The sequence below is a fragment of the Tachysurus vachellii genome, chromosome 10 (genome assembly GCF_030014155.1).
Source record: "Tachysurus vachellii isolate PV-2020 chromosome 10, HZAU_Pvac_v1, whole genome shotgun sequence".
Taxonomy (NCBI): Eukaryota; Metazoa; Chordata; class Actinopteri; order Siluriformes; family Bagridae; genus Tachysurus; species Tachysurus vachellii.
The window spans coordinates 16325372-16349110 of NC_083469.1; the positions used below are offsets into that span (position 1 = coordinate 16325372).

The following is a 23739-nucleotide window of genomic DNA, read 5'->3' on the forward strand; positions in this document are numbered from 1 at the left end:
ATTAATCTTTTATGCGCCTGTCCATCCGTTAAGCAATTAGAGATGTGGGACTTACTGACGGTGTAGTGCACTTTCACATATACGATATGAGCACACACACGTACAGACAGAGAGAAAGAGAGAGACAGAGAGAGAGAGAGAAAGAGATTGGCAGGCAGAGCACAGAACAGTTCATACATACAGTACCAGTATTGCATTATAATCTATACACCTTTGTGTATCTCTCTCTCTCTTCTCACACTGCCGTGTGGCTCAGGCTAGCTCCGCATCATTGTGCTCAGTAGAAAGCTAAATCCATCACGCGTTGCAGGCCGCGACACTGCTCGTCTGCCTCAGGTTGTTCCTGCGCTGATCAGTAATTTGATGTGAGAACGCTACCCTATATTTCACCATAACACGGTGTATATTTGGGGACGTCTTGTGTGAGGCTCTACGCTAAAGACAGCTGTTTAAATAATGATAACCCTCACTGTATTTAAAGACCATATTCTCTGCTCCAGGCACAGGTCTGTGCACTCAGATTTCAAAGTAGTCTTTCTTGGGTTGTATTGATTTTGCAGGGCGTTTCGTGGTGTTACGTTACCTGCGTATTGAATGCGTCTTGCTAGGTCGTGCCCTTCTGACCTTGCTCTTCAATTATTTTGTTCGTAGTAACACAGACAAACAGGTGGAGAGCCATTTATTGTGTAATCCTACAGGATAGCAGGTCAGAGGAAGGCTGTGTTTTGCTCTAAGCCCCTGTGCATGTAGGCCTCCCATTCCTGAGCCCATTATAGCATGAGGCACTGAGGAATAAAGCCGCGGTGTAGCGATATCCCCTCTCCCACCCAGACAGATGTCTTTTAAAAATAGCTGTACCTGTTGGCAAGGACTAGCGAACTCTTTGTCCACTGTGTTTGCTCATTTCCATAAGGCATGTGTGTGAGACTGCACTATAGGAGGAGATGTTGAGATCGCCAGAGGCTTTTAGCGGCTCTGTACATTAGCTTGTGAGAGAGAACAATGAGAGAAATGATAGGCTGCTCTAAATGACATCGACAAAAGCACTTAAGAATCTGTATAAAGGTGTTTCGGTCTGTTTTTCTCTCACATACTCAGGCTTTTGACTTGCACAGGAAGAAATAGGTAGATTCGTATTGTACAGAAGCATTTTTTACAGAATACTGATGATACACAGGGCACAAAACGGTTAGTGCCATCCATTCTTTTTCCTGATTAATTCATCCGAGGAATTATTTTAAAATGAATAAAAGCGCTAATACAATCTCTTAAGTAGGATTATTTACCTGCAAAACAACAATTCGTATATTTATTAGACAATCCTTTATTGCATTAGATGATTATTAAGCATTAATGGTGACCATTTATCAAATCAGACATCTAACTGACATCACAGCTTTTTATACTTTTTTTTTTTTTTTACAAAACAGACAAATGGCCTCAATTACTGGGAAAATGTTTTACTTGCATTTTATTCAGAGAATTCAAATTCAAAATACAAGACAATATCTACAAGCTTTCTTACTTCCTTAGACTCTCAGACACTAACTGAAATACCGAGATCCATTTTGCTCCCCATTTTGTGTATGAAACTGACTCCAAGCCTCAGGGTTCAGGGTTTAGGTTAATGCCTCGAGTCAGGAAATCGACTCTTTTTGGAATCAATTCCCAGTAACTTCATCATGATCCAGAAGGCTGCTGTGAATTGATGCCTTGGCACACAATATAAAGTACAAATATATTGTCTGTGTTGAAAAAAATAAGAAATTGTTATAATATTATGTATAACAATATAATTACTTGTTAGAATCTCAGCTGATCGATGTAGCTGTGCTGCCTGACATGACATCACAGCGAGCTTCATAACAAACTAACTGATTTTTGTTGCTGTTTGTTTCCAAGTATTTTATTATTGGATTTGAACAGTTTTTTTGTTTAGAGGGTTGGAGCACTTTGGAGCACTTTGGCGTTCTTGTGCCTGATTTAACATAAAGAATAGACCCGATTTCGAGCCACTAAATGTGTCTCATCGGTGGTCAGTGCAGGTTTGTTCCTTGATCAACACGTTTGATCAAGGTGACACACTCTCCTAGGCCAGGGAAGGTTCTAGCGCCAGATGCCGAGTGTGTAATTAAGTAAATGAAGTCTGTCAGTCTGCAATGAGCCTCTATGAGCCAACACCATGTTTAGTGAAGCACAGCCCAGGGCTGATGATGGATCCACTCCTGAATTACATCTTAGCAAGTGTGTCTTTGTGTTTACGCCTGCTTTTCTTATATTTCCAGTAAAATATCTGTCTGTGCTTGCGTTCATTTAGTTGCATGTGTGCTTTGTTCATGATGGCTTCTTTCCTTTAGCCCCCCATTTCATTTTATACTAAGATGAATAGGCTCCAGCATGAAAAGGTCATTCAGTGGTCTTCTGACGCCTCGATGAGAAGCAGCTTCTCTTAATGAATTAGGAAAACGAAGCCTTCGCCTTAGGATTGTTCATATCAAAGGGAGCTCATTTTTAATTCATAATAAGCATATATTCAGACAAAATAACCTTAGGCAGAGGGAGATGAAATGAGAGAAAGTGGTAGACTTTGAGAAAAAGTGAGGTAGAAAGCGTGAGAGGACGCTTGTGTTCAGCCTGTATCTGATCTTGCTTAATTAAATTTCTCCCTCTAAAAATAATAGGCATTGATCTGCCTTCAGCTCTGCTTCTCATTCTGTGCGAGTGAGTCGTGGGAATTATCAACAAAAAACGACCTCTGACCAAAACTGAAATAGCTGCAATGCTTCAGCAGCCTCTTGGCCACAGCGGACACATGACATAAGCCTTTTGTCATCCCAAGACATGCCAGTGTAGACCGCCGCCCCTTTTTCTCCCCGTGTTTGCTTAAAAGTGTCCTGTTATCATCTCGCATGCAGAGATGTGTATTATAAGCTTTTGTTGTATAATGCTGGTCAGAAGTACAGTATATGTTCACTGAAGGATCTGAAGAACTCAACACAACTTTTTTTTTTTTTAATCCTCCATTTCTCGAGTTCAGAGCGTGGAATGATTTAAAGCAGGAATGACAGCGACGGTGCTGCAGCATGTCAGAGCTGTCATAACCTAAACCACACAGCAGTGTGCGCACCACTGATATACAACACGCTGCACTGTATTAAAAAGCCCCATAATCTTTTAATGGAATCCAACAAATAAATTATAAGCACTAAGAATTTCTTTTAAAATTAGATGAGGGCTACGGACGGGGCTTTCCGCTTATGTCATGTCTGTTTGCGTCTCTCTTGCTTTCACACCCATCTTTCTCTTTCTTTTACATTCCCCCTCTTTCCTGCTCTGTGTCGTCTCACTGTCAGTCATTAATAGAAGCTAGGAAGTAGGGTGCTGTTTAAAATTGCTTACAACACCCATGACTCCCAGTCCATAATGAGTCTTCACGTTCTCTCTTTCTTTTAGCATCTCTCCAAAACACACAAACACACACACACACACACACACACACCCTGAGTTACTCGACTTGACTCACCTCCGTTGGGGAAACGTGTGTGCGTGTGCTTTTTTTTCCAGAGCCTACCTATATCACCATGGCGCCCCCTGGCTGTACCTTGCTGGAGAACTGCACGCTGACAGAGATGGACTGTGCCTCAGGCTTCCGACTCGACTCTCATGGATGCCGCACATGCAGCTGCAGAACAAGTGAGTGTTAAACAGAGCATCGTCACTCAGGTCCTCATCCTCATTTCCAGAACAGGACACCCAGCTGTCATCGAGCATTTAGCTGGAAGCTTTCCAGGCCAAAGTGGAATCAAGAGAGTAGTTTAGAGGAGCGTGCAGTCAGCGCCGCAAGAATAGCGCTGTGCTTAGTATGCTAAAATGGCCAGCATGGATGTATGAGGCTGATGCATATCAAAAGGGAAAATCAGCCTAATGCTCTTTTAGCTGAAGTGCAAACGATTTTTTTTCATGTTCTTCAGCCACATTAAGGGCCAAAGAACAGATATTAAGAAGATAACGTGTGTATTTTCATTCTTTTTGTCTTATACAATAGTTTCATTTGTCACAGGGGTCAAAGGAAAACGTAGGAGACTTGAATTTATTTTTCTGTTTCAGACTATTAGATTTATTAAAAAGAAGTTTCACTGCTGACTATTGACAACTAAGTCTAATGAGACTGTCAATGGCACAGACGCAATTAACCCTATTAGACAACTTGTCTTGCCATTGGATGAAATCCTGGTTGTGGTTTAGAGTGCTTGTGAAAGTAGTTTGTGTTCAGTGAGTGTACAGTAGTTTTGTCGCTTCGGCGTTGCTTTAAATTCTTCCAAATACTGATTTGTGATTCATGCTTATAAATCTGAAATCAGTGTGTGTGATTTATTCACTGAGATAAAAATAATATGATTATTTTTTTGTCTCCAGGAGAGGATCTGTGCAGTGCTCTGATCTCAGGCTGCACCTTGAAGTGTCCGCTCGGCTTCCAGTTAGACGCCAACGGCTGTGCCATGTGTCAGTGCCGGCATCGCCACAAGAAGTGCAAACCGGTAGCCTGCACCAAGGACTGCCCCTTCGGCTTTGTGTAAGACTTCAAAGAAAGTGCTTTGTTCCTCCTTCTTAAACTTTCCTTCCTCCGTCTCTGTCTCATCATCAACCTCGGTTTTATTTCTAATATCTTCATCTAGAAGACAAGCTGTTCTCCTACTTTCTGCTATAGCCACAGCTTCGTTTCCGAGCCCCTGTGTCGTTTGCAGCTGCTATCAGCACATGCTAAACGGCCTCCCTGTGATTTTTTCCAGAATGCTCAGTTTGGTTTTTGACTGAATAAACGCTCGTTCAGGGTGCAGGCAGCTTGTTGGGTCCAGGCAGCTGCAGGTACACGACTGACAGCTCATTAGTCTCCGTTGAGATCAGCATAGAGAATTGGTCCACTTAATGGACAGTCTGGAATAGTGGAACTGAAGCCTAATCCCCATGACAGCGAGCTCACACTCCACCGTGAATAAGCCCAGTGTGTGTAAGGTGTGAGAGGGTGACCGTATCAACTACGACAAGACATTTAAGGATTTGTTGTTGTTTTTTTTGTTTGCTTGTTTAGAGCAGTGTTCCTCTTTTCATAATGGAAGAATTGATGATTCTTTTTTTTAGCCATAAATCACTAGAGCTGATCAGAGAGCTGTCTTTTTTTCGGTATCATTCATATAAGCAGCACAGTGAATGAGTGAGTGACAGAAGAAACCTACCATTTTTTTTATGTACAAACTGCTGTTTGATTCATTCCAAATGCTGGCAATCGATGGCGTCTTAAAAGTAAAAAGTTTTGGCGAAGCTCTAACGTCGCTGTTGTAACATCGTTTTTTCCATAAAGCCATGAAACCTATCAGAACATGACGACTGATATAGTGGCAGTTTCTTCCTGAATCCTTATCATATACAGAGAAAGCCTCCTGACCCAAGCTTGGCTCCATTTTAGATACAGAGCAGTTTTATTGATTCATGTCATGACATGTTTCTTGGGATGATGGATTAGCAGCCACCCAAAGCCAGAGATCACAAAGGAGGCTGAGTATCTCTATAAGTTCCTGCAGAATGAGTTTCTGAGCCGTGTCAGAGTGTAAAACCGCTTCCTCTGTTCATGCAGGTGTCGTCATCAGCACTCAGTCAATTCTGTCTCCGTATAGGATCCCGTGAGCTGGCGTGCTCACATCGTAGATTCTAATTTTAGATATCTATTTATACTCCTTCAAAGCGTTGGCAGTTGTTCAGGCCTGCACAGCACCAGGTGTGAATAATGCATGAAGAGACCTGCGATCTACCTATTCTCTCAAAATCTATTGCTATTCCACAGCAGGGAAATCACACCTGATAGGTCTTTATCACCAAACTAAATGTGCAGTGCATATGGCTGCTTTTCAGGGGTGTTATTTGTGAGATAAGAGAAAGGCCGGACGAGTGAATAGTGTGCACGTTCAAAGGGATGAGGTGCTTATAGCCAGTAGACTACTGGTGACTATAGCCGAGAGCATGCTCTGAGAAACCATGCCTGAATGTTCGGAACGTTCCTTGGGTTAGTCATGTGCTGAAATGTACCATCTGCTGACACGGTTCATGAAAGTTCCAACCTTTCTCCTTTGCTTTCACTCTTTCCCTCTCTGTCCTGTGTGAAGTGATGACATTGAGCTGCTTCTTCAGCACCTGGTGTGTTATGAATGCACAATATGAATGCATCAGTATATACAGAAGCAATGACAAATCCTAACTTAAAGGTTATCCAAGCTTATTATAATTCATAACTTCATCTCCTCACTGATCTCCATCTCAGCAACCACATTCTCTCTCTCTCTCTCTCTCTCTCTCTCTCTCTCTCTCTCTCTCTCTCTCTCTCTCTCTCAGATATTAATGTCCATCATTGTGCATAATACATTTCTAGTATCATATCAGGACATGATGATGATGTGATATCAGTATTAAGATAAATTACACTACATTATTGCTGATCTCTTCAGGACTTAAAACGCCAGCAGAATCTTAACTTGGGTTTTTGTTGTTGTTGTTGTTGTGTGCTTATTTGTTTTTTTCTCTCTTTCTTAAATACAAAATATTTTAAAAATAAAAAATCAAAATTTTAAAATGAAAATACTCATTAAAATACCATGATACACGTAGAATAAAAATGCCTTTAATATTAGAATGATTACACAAGATGTATGTGCACTATAAACTATATACAGTATGATTTAACAATGAGATTATGAAGGTCACCTCACCCAGCATCAGATGCCCCAACTACAAATAATAAAAAACAAATAAATAAATAAACACACCTGGGATGAATCAAACACTGTGCTTCACACTTGTCCAATGATAAGAGTTGTTATTTCACATGATCACAGCCCTAGGTAAGAGGCTATATTTAAGAAAATATTGTATATATATATATATATATATATATATATATATATATATATATATATATATATATATATATATATATATATATATATATAAAATGGCCATAGCACAGATATCTACATACTTTTACCCACACAGTGTATCTATGTAACATAGATACACTGTGTGGGTAAAAGTATGTAGATATCTGTGCTATGGACATTAACATCATTACTGTTACCTTGTTCCCACCCTTATCCAGAGTAACTTACATTTTATACAACTGAGCAGTTGGGATTCAAACTCACAACATTCCGATTGGTAATCTGACACCGTAACCACTAGGTTACCACATAGTAACAACAGTGTTACTGCTCTAACATCTTGCTTTTCTAAGAAGGCTTTCCACTAGATTGTGGATCTTGGGGCTGGAGATTTGTACCATTCTGATGTCAGTCGTTATTCCACTGCATCCCCACAGTGTTCAGTATAGTTGAGTTCATGGTTCTAATAGTCAATGTTAGAGATTTAAGCACTTATGTACGTCGCTCTGGATAAGGGCGTCTGCCAAATGCTGTAAATGTAAATGTAAATGTAAATAGTCCACTGAAATTCTTCCAACCTTTGCAGACCATGTCTTTATGTTTCTCAGTTGGTGCATGTGATTTTATTGACATGCTGGTACTAATGCCATTTATACATAGTTTTGGTTATATAGTGTAGATTTGCAGTACATTACATGATTTCTGTTGAGTAAGTGTAGTCTTTTCTTTTTTGTCTAACAGTAAAAACAAGTATGGCTGTGATACCTGTCGCTGTAAAAAATGCCCTGAATTGCCATGTGATAAATCCTGTCCAGTGGGCTTCCAGCAGGACGAGCAGGGCTGTCTCATTTGCCAGTGCAGAGGTAAGCTTCTGTTTTATTTTTGATGTTTTTTTTTTTGCTTAGAGAGTGAAATTTAGCATTAATAATTAGATTTCTTTCAACTGTTATATTAACCCCAACACTTCAGCTTGTATAGGCTCACACGGTTCAGTCTTTAGCACCTTGTGTGTTACGTATTCATAGCACGCATACATGGCTATATACAGTACATTAGCAATAACAGTGTCCACTCACATGCTGTTCTAAATAATATAATTTATACCTTTTTACCAGTACCTTGGTGTTCCATTCTGCCGGTGGAATGGAAATTGACTTAACAGACATTTTCAGTCAGTTAAAAGAAATAAATTATTTTATTGCCGCAAGTCTAATATAAAGTTAGGACACTGTTGGCTTTCAGTGTAAAAAGTTTTTCTCTCTGCTTACACACAATTGTAGTGGTTGTAGATAATGGTGTAAAATGTTAGATGCTTATGAACAAGCACTTGGGGCATCTCAAAGAGCAGAAATGGGTTTGATAGCTCTATACACTTTAAAGAAACATCTGTGAAAAAAAAAAAAAAATCATTTTTTTGATGATTTCTTTGAATATATTGCTCCTAATAAGCTACACTGTAAAAAATTGTCTCGTAAATTTACAGTAAAGTACTGGCAGCAATGGTTCCAGCAATTTCTCATAATTCTACACTTTCATTACGGTTTTACATTTTAAGATTGTGCTGTAATTTCACAGAAATGGCTACAGCTATAATTGTGAAACATAACACAAGTTAATTCATATTTAATCTACTGTCTGATATCCTAACATCTAATAAAAAAAAATAAAAGAGAAATAGACTGACATAGTGCAATTCATTTGCAATTTATTTAAACAACTATAGCATTGTTAAATTTGCTGTGAACAATCTTTTAGCACTGTAAACATGTATAAGTATTTTTTTACAATCATTGCACTGTCACAAAGAAAAATTGAAGTTTAAAAACAAATTAAAGCAATTAAATAAACACAGAGTAAAGACTGTCTCACAGAAAAAAAATGTGCAAGTCAAAGAGCTAAATAGTAACAGTAACTGTATGTGTAACAGTATATTAAAAAACTGTCTCACAGAAAAAAGTGCAATTCAAGGAACCACAGAGTTTAAAAAAACCTTACAAGAAAAAGCTGCCAACATGGCAAAACTGTAAAAATCAAATGTTTAACTCTAGGGGAGCTGGAAAATGAGCATATTTTCAAAAAGTGGAGTGTCCCTTTAATTAATGTATTAAATATATACTTGCTGAAATTAGGGAGTAATAAAAGAGAAATAAAGCAATTTAAAGATAACAGAAGATAAATAAAATACCTCTGAATGAACTCCAATGTGCCACTTGCCTCCTCTGGATATTGAAGGTTAAAAACGTAGTACATTGCGAACATTGTTGCTATTGCCGTCACAAATCTTGGATGTACGCTTTCACAAACGACACGACCCTCAAGGGTAATCATCCATTTTTCAATGCAGTTTTCGGACCTCCCTGAAATTATACATTTAAACATTCTGTAATTAAAATTTATCTTAAATAGTTCTCAATGTGTCTTTTACCAAATTATGCTCACAGTAATAGTTCACACAAATGAAAATTTGTTGATAATTTACTTCCATTCACACTATCTAAGACAGGGGTCACCAATCCTGCTCCTGGAGGGCCGGTGTCTCTGCAGAGTTTAGCTCCAACCCTAATCAAACACACCTGATGCACCTTAGCTGCTTTAGGTGTGTTTGATTAGGGTTAGAGTTAAACTCTGCAGAGACACCGGCCCTCCAGGAGCAGGATTGGTGACCCATGATCTAAGATGTCTATGACTTTTCCGTTACCAGAACACATAAATTTTCAGGAGTAAATTGGAGCTATGTATATGTCCAATGTAGTAAACAAGACCCTTAATCCAAATAGCACGTAAATGCAGCATTACAATATATGTAAATGTATATGACTCATATATGTAAAAAAACAAAAGTACGAGAAATTCTTAAAGCATTGTGTGTCGACTTTTATATGAGTCATTAATTACTGATGTGGAGTTTGACATGACAAAGAAATTGAATGCTGAATATGGGCACAATAAAAAATTCATGCCTTTCACACCAAGAAACTAAACATTATTGTTAGTTATTTCTGTGTGCTGCTCAGTACGAATTGGACTTAAATCCTCAACATAGAAAAAAGCTGCCCTTGGGGATGCTATCCAAATCATTCCTCAGAGATTTATCTAAGCTTACAAGAATCCAATAAAACTGGTATTAAGAGAACCTTGTAATGTCCAGGTCACATTATCCAGAGAATAGAAGTGACCTTATGCCTCCTCACGCACTGAGATGTCATCGCTGTACACCGCTGATTAGTGAGACTGCAGTCTGAGCGGTAAAGCAGATATCAGAGAAATATTTAGCTGAACCACACACACAGACACACACAGACACACACAGACACACTTTTTTTTTAATTTTCAAACACACCTGTTGTACATGAAGAGCATCTTTCTTTCCACTCTCTGTACTCTCCTGTGTGTCATGCGTTTTCATTTGATGCACCCCAAATAATGGGTTCCTGCATGTGAAATATTCATGAGCAGCCACAAGCTGCCATCTGATTAACGAGAATCACAAAATCTTTTTTTCTTTCAATCCAATTTTCTTTAAACTTCTAAAAATGCACCTCCACCTCATACCTCAACGGCAGGCTTTTAATCAAAGTGAGTTCTCTCCATGGTAATGATTTGGGCTTTGATTTCATGAAAAGTGTAGCTTGTAGCCGATACCGTGATGTTAAAGCAAGTGTACGGGGAGCTGGGGACCTGAGTGTAAGACACTGCACACTGAAATTGGCCCACAGCCACTAGAGTGGGTAAGAAAGGCACCTCAATGATTAGGTCAAGAGGCACGAATTTAAATATAAATGCAGCTGGAAAAGGAAAAGCTGTGCACCTGTGTGTGTGTGTGTGTGTGTGTGTGTGTGTGTGTGTGTGAGTGTGTGTGTGTGAGAGTGTATGTGTGTGTGGGTGTGTGTGTGTGAGAGTGTGTGTGTGTGTGTGTGGGCGTGTGTGTGTGTGTGTGTTTGAAGGACGTGAAGTTAGCCAACAACATTAGCTCATGTGCCTTCCTGAAATCAGCTGAATCACACTAATGAGTGACTCTTTATATCATGGCGGGTTAACGGGGATTTTTATGTGTGTGTCTCTTTCTAGACCAGGGTTCTTCATCTTTTGGTCCATCTGTTAAACTGGGCTCATGTCTCTCTATGGACGGTCGGAGACATGAGAACGGTCAAAGCTGGCACGATGGCTGCAGGGAGTGCTACTGCCATGATGGCCGAGAGATGTGCGCTCTGATCTCCTGCCCTGTGCCTAACTGTGACAACCCGAGCATCCGCTCCAGCCAGTGCTGCCCCTCCTGCCCAGGTTTAAACACACATTTACTCTCTCTTTACTACCAGATTATAACAGCATGCATAATATATCTTGTATGATGTTGCCGTTTTGTGCTAGCGATTACCTTTAAATGGTCTAATTGCCTAAAAAACAGCAACAAAACACAGTGACAACCCACTGAATCACACAGCAGATTGCAATCAGTTTGAGTGTAAATAAATTTGAATAATTCAGCAATCAATTGTGGATCATTTATTCAGTTATTACGTGCTTGATTTAAGCAAAATATACAGTCTTATATAAAACCTCAAATATTAAAAGTGACTAAAAACTTAAATATGTATTAATAGACTATTAATTCCATAGTCATAGCCTTGATGTCGAGTTTTTAGGTAGTTCTCCATCTAGTCAGGTTTAAGAAAACTACTGCTATTACCCACTGTGCTGAAAGGTAGTTTTGTTTTGTGTTATGAGCCACTGAACTAGTGAATTTTACTCACTGATGATGACCATTTCCCCACAAGTATGTGTTAGGTTCTGTGTTGGTCCACAATTTCTTCACATATTCATAACCATAACATAATATAATCAGAGTCGAAGATGGTGTATGCTAATATAGGGAAACTGTTACTGTTATGTCTCACAAGTCTAATTACAGAATGCTGCCGTACGCTTTGTAGTCTCACAGACACAGTCGTGTTTTTTTCTCTATTTCGCACTGCTTATAGATATTTTCCTTTTCATCAAGTATTTTGGGTCTGTGACTGGGTGTCTGGAAAAAAAATCCAGTGAAGCGTGCTAAAATGTATTGGTCTTGTCTAGATGAGTCTGGCTCTCACAGGCCGGAGCTGAGCGAGGCGTCCGTTTGTCTCGCCCCGGGTGGAGAGTACTTTGTGGAAGGAGAGACGTGGAACATTGACTCATGTACACAGTGCACATGCCACAGCGGCCGTGTGCTGTGCGAGACCGAGGTTTGTCCTCCTCTTCTCTGCCAGAGCCCAGTCAGGTCACAGGACTCCTGCTGTCCACACTGCCCAGGTGAGATTTCCCACAACCCCTGCTCCTGTTATGTGCTTCATTGTCGAAAGCTGACAGGTGTTTATATCAATGTACCGCTTCATGTCTTTTGGAGAGGAGAGAAATAAATATTGATAGTACTGTGTGCAAGGCAATTGTACTTCCTGCACTACAAGCAGCCTTTCATTGGTTTGTAAGAACAACAGAAATGTCACATCAAGGTCATGCTAAAGTTACAGGCACGTTGCTCAAACAGCGTGTCTTGTTGTCAGCTGCAGTGTTGTTACATACTAATCCACAAGTCTGAAGGAATGAAGAAAAAGATGAAAAAGATGAGTGTGCATACCGAATACGCAAATCCTTACAAATACTCTGTGGAGGAGGCGGAACATTGCAAGCTTACAGATGTTTCAGCACGATGCAGTGATAACGCCGAAGCTGGAAAACGTGCAAACAGATTAATTTCCTCCAGTCTGGTCACTCTGTTCAACATCATTCCGTGTTGAGATAAGTCAGTGCTCACCAGCTGGAACAGGAGAATAAAGATCTGCAGGCAGGCTGACGCTCTCACCGAGGCCTCATGAATATTGATGGGCTTTGAATCAAACGCATGGAGGCAGGTGGAGCGTGAGCAACATGAGGGAACTGAACGGTGAAGGCTTGTGGCTTTGTTTAGGAAACATGTTCACAGTCACTTGTGCTCTAACAACTTTTTACAGGTTCTGCTTTGGTGCTTTAGTTTAGGTGGCAAGCTGAGATGCAGACGCAGGCGTACATTTATCAGCACGTCAACACGGGTCGCCTTTAGGGATGAACTATTTATCATGTGTTACTTATCAGAAGGGAACTAATTAGCGGATGTTATGTCATGTTGATGCGTTGGGTTTTTTTTGTGACTGGTGTTTTAAATCATATGACATATATTCACATATTTATTTAGAGTGTAACTAAAATGATTAATAAGCCATTAAGTAAGTGAGGAGTTGTATTTTTATCCAGGGATATGAATCAATTTAGCATTATCATGCACAGCACGGAACTGATTGTTTTTTTTTTCTCTTAATATTATGCAAATAATATTTTGTTCCTAAATTGGCTGAATAATTATGATAAATATTCATGAATAAATCTCTGTTGAGAAAAACAATTGCGATTATCGTTTCAGCCGTTATTATTTGACACATCTGTTGATCAAACAATAATTTAGCTAAACGGTTTAAGTAAGAAAATGGAGAAGGTTATGTGTTGGTCATTATAGTACATTAATATTTGCTCACCAAGTGACAATCAATCTCAGACCAGAACGACTGTGTGTTTGTCCGTGTCCGTGTCCTGGTGCTTTTCCTAATTACTACTCGTAATTACTCCATCGTAATCCTGTAAGTGATCTTTTAGAAACATAAGATATATATACACTGAAGATAGGAATGTATGTTTTATTTGGAGATAAGCTCTGTATCTACACAGGAGCTGCAAAAGCAGATACAGCAGGCTTATCAGTAAAGACATGAGCACATTTAAAGGCTTTTTAAAGGTCACTCAATATGTGCGTCTTCCTGGCTACGGCTCGGCGGGTTCGCTGGCTGATCTCTGTATAATTGTGCCATATTTCATATTTGTTTAAAACCAAGTTGTTTATGATTTATGCTTTACACCGTGCAGATAATTTACCTAAAGGTCACTGATTTGTGTTTTTATAAACATGATCTCTGTTGTTGTTTTCCAGATGAGCCTCTGACTCCGCCAGCTCCCAGCAACACCAGCATGCCCAGCTACTGCCGCAACGAGGAGGGGGACATATTCCTGGCAGCCGAGTCCTGGAAGCCCAACGTTTGCTCCAGCTGTGTGTGTGTGGATGGAGTCATCAGCTGTTTCTCAGAGTCTTGCCCTCCGGTTAACTGTGCCCGGCCTGTCCTGCGCAAGGGCCAGTGCTGCCCCTATTGCCTAGGTACTAATCCCACATGTCAAGATTCTTTTGTGGCTGTTTGTATTGTACTATAGAGCAAATAGAGCTGAAGCTGCTTTGCTGTGCTGTTAGTCTTCAGACCCATCCTCAGCTGAAATTCTTAACATCTGTTTCTTGCTGCTAGATGCTACACCGAGAGCTGTGTGCCACTTCAACGGGAAAACATTTGTGGATGAGGAGCGCTGGGACATTGACAGCTGCACACATTGCTACTGCTTGCAGGGCCAGACGCTGTGCTCTACAGTCAGTTGCCCTGCCCTCCCCTGCCACCAGCCCGTCATAGTGGAGGGCAGCTGCTGTCCCTTGTGTCCAGGTCAGCTACCTCACAAAGCTTCAGTGTGTGAACAATCATGTGCACTTTATATACACCTATTTTATATGCAGATTCATTTCAGGACATTTTCAGAAACAGGGTTGCATCACTATAGCGTAATATAGGCAAAATTTCAATGCGTACTAAAATGTATTTATATAGGTCATCTGCGAATGCCTGTTTATGTTCCAGGGGTCCGTTCATAGTGCTCAATCATCAAGACAGAAGCTTTGCATTCATTATAATAATCATTATAATTTCATTTCTGGCATTTGGTAGACACCTTTATCCAGAGCAACTTACATTTACACAACTGGTTAAGGTTAAGGGCCTTGCCCAGGGGCACAATACAGTAAATACAGCTTGGGGTACCTGTGATTCGAATTCACAACCTTCCAATCAGTGGTCCAACACCTTAACCACTGAGCTACCACAGCTTTTATAATTCATCAGTTTGAGCAGGAATTGTTCAGCACATCATTTCATTCCCCTACTGTATATCAGGAGAAAATCGAGTGTACATGATTTTAATATGAAGAGTTCCATGACATGCTCGGCATTCTTCATCGACAGACGTGTTAGCACTGTTATCTAGCCAAACGCTCTACGTTAGACATTAGGTAACTCTGTTCCAATCAGGTTCACGTGGTCTCAGCAAGGCTGATTCGACCATGATTGTTGTATTAATGAACCAAGCGAGAAAAAGCTCAAGTTTCCAAACAAGTAAAATAAACAGGTTAATGGCTCAGAGGTTAAGGGTCTGTGATTGTCAGGAGCACATTGTGTGTTCACTCCAAGCACTGCTAGACTGCTGACCTTTTGAGTGAAGCTGTTATATCACTATTCCTGGAATGCCATAGTAGGATATTTGGGAAACTTATCCTAATAATAATTAACAGAGAACTGAATTAAAAGAACATTATCTTTGATTACAGAGTTGGCTGTGTACTGTTGTACCGTCATTGCGATACAATCCAAATGTGCCACATACTGTAGCTCTTAGATGTCTAAAATGTCTAAGCATAAGGCAGACAGATGTAAACTGGTAGTTTTTTGTCACTTAACATGACCAGACATGGCCTTCTTTTACAGGAAATTTTACTGACACTGGAAAAGACACATAGGATACAAAGATTGTTTACTAAGGCTTAGTCTCGCAAGCAAGTCAGCCGAAGACTGAACAACCTGAATTCTGAGACTCGCACAAACTTTTTCCAATCCAGTGACTATATCTCACGCTGTTGTTGTCAGGATGATGAAAAGTTTGTCTCCTACTCAGACTGATAAAACCGGTGTTTTATGTCTGAGGCTGAGACTAAGCCATGGCTGACTTGGTCTCTGCAGCTTTATTCTTTTATTTTCCATTGAGACAACTGTCAGTCTTTCTCGATGTCTCACTCTCTCTTTCTCTCCTTCATAAAGACGTGTGTAATCGAATCAGGCTTTAGTGAATGTGGGTTGGTGAATACTCAGAAAGCACTGGCTGGACTGGGTCACTTTCAACATGTTATGACAGACAATAGAAAGACAATAGTTCTTGGATAGTATGGATTTAAACACTGGAAATGAAACTGTGCATTTCTGTTGCAGAGACAGTCCCCACTAATATACCGATAGAGAAGACGGACCAGCATGGAGACAGACTGAAACATCGACCTGCGTGGCCTACACACAGCGAGAATGACATCATGCCCCAGTTTAGAGGTCAGAGTTCAATACAAATTTTAACCACATTATGAAGGGATTCCAAACACATGATCACATTTGTGGCAGTCATTTTCCTGCTACATTTGACACCAGTTCTATGGCAGTTTGTAATTTTTTATGTAGCAGACGAGAAGTCCAAGGTGTGCGTTTAAACTCCATTGATGCGAATGTTGACGTTGTCTGCAGGATGCAGGTGGATTGTGAATCGCATGCGTTAGAAATGCGTTAGTTTCTCTATGTGTTATTTGAAAGACTTGCTAAAGCAGAATGAATCTGATTATTCTAGATGGAAGTATATTGTAGTGCTCTTTAACTGATTTCATCTTTAATAACATCCTGCACAGAGACGACGAAGTGAATCCTAATTTGCTGATATAAAGTTGGTTATTCGTTTTGAAAGTATTAACTCCAAAATCTTATTAGTGATGATGCATATTAATAAGCTTATAATTATATGGCCAAAATATGAAGACATCTGAGCATCACTTAATTTTGTTTCAAAGTTCTTTCCCCAAACTTTTGCCACAAGGTTGGAATTGACAAGATTGTCTTGATTGTCTTTGTATTCTGTAGTATTGTTTTCCCTTCACTTTAGCTGAGGTGTATAGCCTCAACCAGTTCCAGCATTACAAAGCCCCTGTGCACAACGCAAGCTCCAGAAAGTTATTGAGTCACAAGGTCGAACGAATGCTACAGACCTCCGAAGAGTCCTGATCTAAACTCAGCTAAACACCTTTGGGATGAACTAAAATTCTTACTGCAAGCGTTGCCTTATCTCCATACATCAGAGTCTTCCCTCAGTGATGCCCTTGTGGCTAAATGGGTAAATCCCCATAGCTACAGTACAAAATGTAGTGAAAAGTCTTCAAAGCAGCAAAGCGGTGACACGTCCTTGTAAAATTCTTATGATTTTGAAATGGGATGTGCAACAGATTGTGGTGTGATGGTTCTTTATAAATATATATGTGTGTGTGTGTGTGTGTTTGTGTGTGCGTGTTAAATATGTTCTGTTTTTTATTTTTTAATGTGTACATCATGTGATGTCAATTAAATTCAAAGATTCAAAGTATGATAAGCGCGCATTTGCTTCTGTCTGTTTGCTTACTAATTGGTGTGTGATTTTGCAGGGGACTTTGGCAGCCTGCAGATGCCGTATCTGGACGGGAAGACACCAGTGCGCAGTGAGGATGCCAGCCTCCATTGGGCCTGGGTGGCTTTGCCAATCTTCATGATGGTGCTAACTATCGCCACCCTGCTACTAGTCAATCAGAGGAAGCAGTGGATGCATGTGCCTTGCTACCCCACACAATCTAAGGTACGAGTGCAAGAATCAAATTGGACAAATCATAAAATTCATAGCTAGACCACCAGGCAAATGAGGAAGATCTACAGTTATGTACTGTTTGCCTCATTTCAATCAAACATGTAACAGAATAATTATGTGCACAGAGACTATGAATAATTAGCCAAACCTTGAAACCCTGGGATTCCTGGGTACTGTAAAATGTTTTTTAATAATCTCTATTCTGCTGAGTTTGACCACATTCTGAAATGTATTCCTGATTCTAGAAAGATCCATATGTTCACACAAATATACATAGCAAAAAAAATAAAAAATTCAGCCATGGTTCATATTGCAGCAGGTGAATGATTCAGGAAACTAAGTAATGCACAACAGGGCAAAATATTTATACTTTTAAACAGTGGACTACTGACAAGATGTATGTACATGTGTGTGGAGTGATTATTATCCTTCCTTTTTGTTGGGCATCTGTGAATGAGAAACTGGTATGTCTGCTTGTTCTGGGTGCACGGTGACAGATTTGTCCACCTCTTGAGACATACAGTGCCTCTTAAAACAGGTTTACTCATCATTACATAGTATAGGAGCTTGTTTCCTGCTGGTCCAGCAGCAGGGTCCTGTGCTCTCACCTCTCACTGCTGTGGCCTGGGACTGATTCACTGGCAGAGAACCAACCCAGCCACTGAGGGGTTAACTCATGTCTCAAACCTAGGAGCTTGCGTTTGTTTAACTGTTTGATTTATGAAATACTTGTGATCAGGATAAAATGCTTGTCTATATTTACTTGTGAGATAACTCACCATTCTTGTGTCTTTGTGTTCTTGGTCTAGCCCATGTGTCTGAATAACCAGCTGGTATACGTTGATTGCCAGAAAGGGACGAAGGTACAGGTGGACAGCTCCCAGCGCATGCTGCGCATCGCCGACCCCGACTCACGCTACAGTGGTTATTACAGCATGCAGAAACATAACAACCTGGAGGCAGACAACTTCTACCAGACTGCGTGAGCGAGAGCGGCCTGCGACCAATCAGAGAGAGTTTAGAGAGAGACAGAGAGACTGGGGTCAGCCGCCAAACCTAGAGAGCACATTAACAGAGACCTAGAATTAAAAAGCTATTATCATGGCTAAGAAAATCCAGTGATGGACAGTGCAACCAAGCAGAGAAAAAAGAACAGGGTTAAGACCCTGGTTAAACACAATAATCATAATACTCACATTAATCGAATGCCACTCCAAACCGCACGCAGACGACTGAAGGTCTCATCAGGACGTGATCATGTTGCCAAGTCAGTCACTGCAGGACTGTATTTATTTGAATGGGAGGTGCTGAGTGCATTTCCTGGGATATTTTTGTGTATGTTATAGTGAGAATGTGTGTGTGTAAGTGTGTGTCTGTGGTTGGAGGCTAATGAGCTCAAACATACATACTTGGGATTAGGGCAGACTGGGGTGTTTTTGAAAAGTGATATTTTTTGTGCATTCCTGTTTTTTGTTTTTTGTTTTTTTTTTTACACAGAAAAAAAAGCTATTTGAAATGTTTTTGAAGAAAAAAAAAGAAAGAGACACAAATCAAGTGCTTGGTGTGAATGTTGAACCAAAGCTTCTCTGGGAGGGATAAGTCTCCATGGTAGAGAAGATACTGGACTATGTGGGAGAACGTGAGACATGAGAAGAGAAAGACAGACAAAACAAGGTGAAAAAGAATGAGGGAGCAGACCTGCTAGGACATTTCCCTCTTCTTACAAAGGCAGGGCTCAACTTTTTTTTTTTTTTAAAGAGCAGCTCAGTTGAAATTTGATGTTCCTGCTTAGGTGGATTGGTGTTGGTCTCTCTGCTTACAATTCTAAGCTTTTTCCCCCTTTCACATTACAGTCTTTTTTTTATTCTTTGACAGAGTGAATAGATGCTTTCTCACACTCCCAGCAACAATATACATTGTGAGAAAGGGAGTATAAAGGGTTGTTACATGGGATAATTATAAGAGGTAGTTATACTGGTTTGATGAGTCTATGCTACAAGTGCTGCTTTTTTTCGCTTTGATTCCGTAGGTCTTGTTTTCTACAGGTTGAGCTGTAGTATCAATCACATACCTGGGAAACATGCAAGGAAACACAATCAAACCATATGACAAAAAGACTTTGCTAGAGGACATTTGTTAAAGGCCAAAAATGCTCTTTAATCAATTTCCCGTTTCTTATAGATAATGAAACAGCATCCTTCTCTGGAGGCTTTAAAATGCTTTGAAAAGCACCTTTTTTTAATCCTTGCTTGAAAAAAAAAACAACTCTGCTACCAAATTGGCTTTAAAATCCTACACACCGTATAGGAACATTTTATGTACATATTAACACTATAATGAATAGACATGAGATATCGTGTGAGTATATATGTGTGTGTATGTTTGTGTTAGCATGTATGTACGTGTGTGCACACAAACGCACATGCATGCGCACATTGATTCTGCTTCACCTGTAAAGTTCTGTTTCATTTTTTTCTAACTGAATGTATTTATGACTGAGTTTTTAAAAAAAAAGAGATATTTCTATCTACGGAAATCTGATCACGACAGGCATTCCATTGCCTTGCTTTTATGTTAGTAAGTCGAAAGACGGACCCACCGAGAAAAAAAGAAGAGACAGAAAGAAAAAGACAAACATCTCATTCTATTTGTTGTTTCCTATTTTGTCGTTTTGTTTTCAACTGGTTTTTCTTTCTTCCTTCCTCTGTTTTGTTTTTTTTAATTTGTTCTGAATGGAGAGGTCCTCCAACTGACCCAATTCAACACTGTTTTCAACAGTCCCGTGTTGATTTGCCCAACTTAAAGAGCTGTTCTTATGTCCCGGTGGTCCTGTGAGTAAATGCAGGACCTTCATGGTGTACTTGTTTACTTGCTGAGGTGTTAATAGTGTTTTAAGTTGATGAGTCTCAAACAGCAGAACCTGGCAAACATCTATGTCACACAGCCTCTTGACCTGCTTTTGAATATGCATATGCAATTATTTCCTTTACCCAATGAGCTAATCTGTCTTGAGCAAACAGATTTTTCAGATTATTAATATACTGTGGTGACGATGCTGGGTTCTGCTGGATTCAGCCACATTGTGACATGTTTGAACTCAACTACTGTTTTGACCAGTAATGCTGTGTACCCTGACTGATCTCTGGCCATAGTGAAGGCCAGTAGAAAAAGATAAAAAAAAACATTATATATATTATATAATACATACTGATTTGATGGTGCAGATTTAACAACAACAAGGCCACTTCCTCAAGTCCACCAGATGAGAAGGAGAGAGATGGCAAGCATGGTCTAGAGGTTTTGTTTTTGTTATTGTTGTTGTTTTTGGGTATTTTACAACTACACAACTGGGGTCACGTTCACAAGGTGTTGACTTCACTGCTGGCACTTGGCAAGTAAACAAGCACATGGAAATGCTCCAATAGGTACAATATATCTGATAATATGTGGCAATGTCCATAAATACACTCATTAACTTGGCAAGCTGTTAGAACTACACACAGTTCGGAGGAAAGTGATCATGTAAATCGCTTAAACAGCACTGTGCTCCCAAGGACAAGTGCCTTTTAATTAAAAGATATACTTCTTATTATTCCCTCCAACCCTTATGTTACAAGTAGACACTCACATAGGTGATAAGTGCAAGTCAACAAGGGCATGTTGAAAACAGATTTGAACTGCAGGTCATGTCTCTTTGCTCCTTTCCTTGCTCTCTATTGATCTGACAGTGCGAGTTGTCGGTTTGCGGCTCCATTGTTTTTCTCAGTCACAGGCCCCTGCAGGCGCTAAAACTACTAGAACCTCGGCACACAAGTCGAATCCCAAACATGGATGCTTGTTAGGCATTATGCAGGGTGCATACCCTATGCAGATTCCGTCATAGGTCATAAGTTAAGTAATGGATCGAACCAAATGCTGTTGAGAAGCGGGGGAGGGCCAGGGCTCTAAAGCTAGTTCTTGTTGGTTGTGTCTAAAATATCTTGTCTGATAATGTTTGTAGAACTATACTTTTGGCACTTTTATATAGTTTAATGAGTAACCTCTGGGTTTTTCTTTTGTTTTTGTTTTTTTTTTTTCTAACAAATGCTTTTCGTAGAAAAAGTTGCCCTTTTGTGTTTTTAAAACCTTGCGGGACCCTTTGAAGGGCAGCAGTGAGCAGTTTGTCGTGTGTTTGTTTGCATATATATATATATATATATATATATATATATATATATATATATATATATATACATAGATACAGACACACACTAGTTTTGACAGTTTATGTAAGCGTGATGCAGTACTGTGAAGGGGAAATGACTGAACAAAATGGGAATATTTACTCTTTATCTTCAGAGATTACACAGAGAGTGAGCTATAAACCTGCTTCCCTCTGGTGAAATCACACAGCTTCTCTCCACCGTGTAAACACTACCGCTCATTGAACATTCTGACTCTCAGTCACGGCCAGTGCGGCGACTCAAGATAAACAAGCAGTAGAACAGAGCCACATCAACAACTGTTTTGTAGACTAAAGCCACAAAGCTGAATTCCATCATGATATGACAATTTTTTAGTAAGCTGAATTAAAATTGATGAAAGCATTACAGTCAATATGCAACTCAATTTCAAGTTTAAATTCAGCACTGCTTGTTACAAAGCAACGTAAATCCTCTTAAACAGGATTTAGATACACCACTACTACCTATCGTATCAAATCAAACGTCTGTCTCGGTGCAGAGGTATAGAATTTTGGTTGTCTTTGTGGCCTTAACTAATGACTAAGGAACTCTGTTGACTGATTGTAGTTTCAACACTTTTACTTGTTCATAGGGTCTCGCAGGATCTTTTATTTTTTATTTAAAAAATTTTCAGTGCATCCTTCAAGTATTGTTGTAAATACTTGAGTGTCACTCGCCACAATAAAATAAAAATTAAAAAAAAAAAAAAACAGACAAAAAAGGTTGGAAAGAGGTATAATTTTTTTTAAGATTTAATTTATTGTTTTAAATACCTTCGTAATTTATTTACAAGCAGAACCATTGAGCATATATACGAATGTTAATCAAAGACACAGCTGAAATCATGCGACAGTTTTAGTGTTGTCTTGGACTCTAAACAAACGTTTTAAGAATGGTTAAATTTGATGATATGGGACACACTTCATCCTCCACTGTTAGGCTGTTTTCCCCTTTTTCCCATTTTACTCTTCTCTTGGAACGCTGCTCTTTCCATTTGGGAAAAAAAAAGGCAGGCCTGGTCCTGTGTTCCACTAAGTAAGCTGAATAAATTTAGAGACATTTCTCACCTGATCTCTTCCTTCCTACTCAGTCTGTTCAACAAAAAAAAAACCACACAGAGGCTTTTTTAACTTTGTATACTACTGGTGTTGTATGCTCATGTAAAAAAAAAAAACAGTAAGAATTGTTGATATTGGTAATGATATTGCAGATTTCTAAAGAGGGTAGATGAAGATTTGACTCAGAATTCCTGTAGCACAGCAGATCTTTTCAATTTCTTGTATTATTTTGTTTGTTTCTTCGCAGCACAATAAATACTTTTTAAATAGTTATTGCCTTTTGTGCTGATTTGCGAAAGCAGGTGTGTTAGTCATCCTCATGTCATTGTTGCTTGTCTTTTTTATTTATTTCTGTTTCTTCATGTTATTCCTCAAAGCAGTTCAAGGTCCCATAATCAAAAGCAGTTCTGTTATGTTAGCTGTGTGAATGAATAATTCACAATCTGAAAAGGAGAACGTTTCCTGTCATCATGACATTGCAGCGGTAGCTTGTTGAATTTTGCTGTAGTCATGGAGACATCAAACCCAGTGGTGGAAATGCATGTATAATGTATAATGTATTAAAAAACCCGACTACAAGGGAAACTGACTAAGCAGACAACCTCCAGAGAGCGTTCCACTGAAACTGGTGATTTCTATTTGTTCGTTTCCATGTTTTTTTCTCAGGATCATGACCCCATGTGAGTATCCTATAAATAACCCATAAATGTTCCACACTACTTCTTCATCCTCTGGCTGTTTTTGTCATCCTGAGTTCCCCAAGAGCCCTGGTGGCCTTAGAAACACCATTTCATACATAACCCTCCATTCTGCTTCTTTACTTTCAAGATGTATGTTTACTGGACATCTATTAAAGTCCCAAGGGATCATAACATGTCCTGAGGGTGGAACCTTATTGAGGAAGAGAAGTAAAGAATTATTACTTTTTCCTGCTGAGGATGAAAATTACCCACA

At 39.6% G+C, this 23739-nt stretch overlaps 1 protein-coding gene across 1 annotated transcript in view; it reads left to right on the top strand.

Annotated features, from left to right (window-relative positions):
- crim1 (cysteine rich transmembrane BMP regulator 1 (chordin-like)) overlaps positions 1-23054 on the top strand; it is an 82295-nt gene extending 59241 nt beyond the window's left edge. Inside the window, exons 8-17 of the mRNA XM_060879922.1 lie at positions 3565-3693; positions 4417-4573; positions 7668-7789; positions 10995-11207; positions 12000-12215; positions 13921-14142; positions 14285-14473; positions 16064-16177; positions 17308-17495; positions 18314-23054. Coding sequence (XP_060735905.1) covers positions 3565-3693; positions 4417-4573; positions 7668-7789; positions 10995-11207; positions 12000-12215; positions 13921-14142; positions 14285-14473; positions 16064-16177; positions 17308-17495; positions 18314-18490 — 1727 coding nt within the window. The 3' untranslated portion in view covers positions 18491-23054. The remainder of the gene's footprint in view (positions 1-3564; positions 3694-4416; positions 4574-7667; positions 7790-10994; positions 11208-11999; positions 12216-13920; positions 14143-14284; positions 14474-16063; positions 16178-17307; positions 17496-18313) is intronic.
- Positions 23055-23739: the final 685 nt, after the last annotated feature.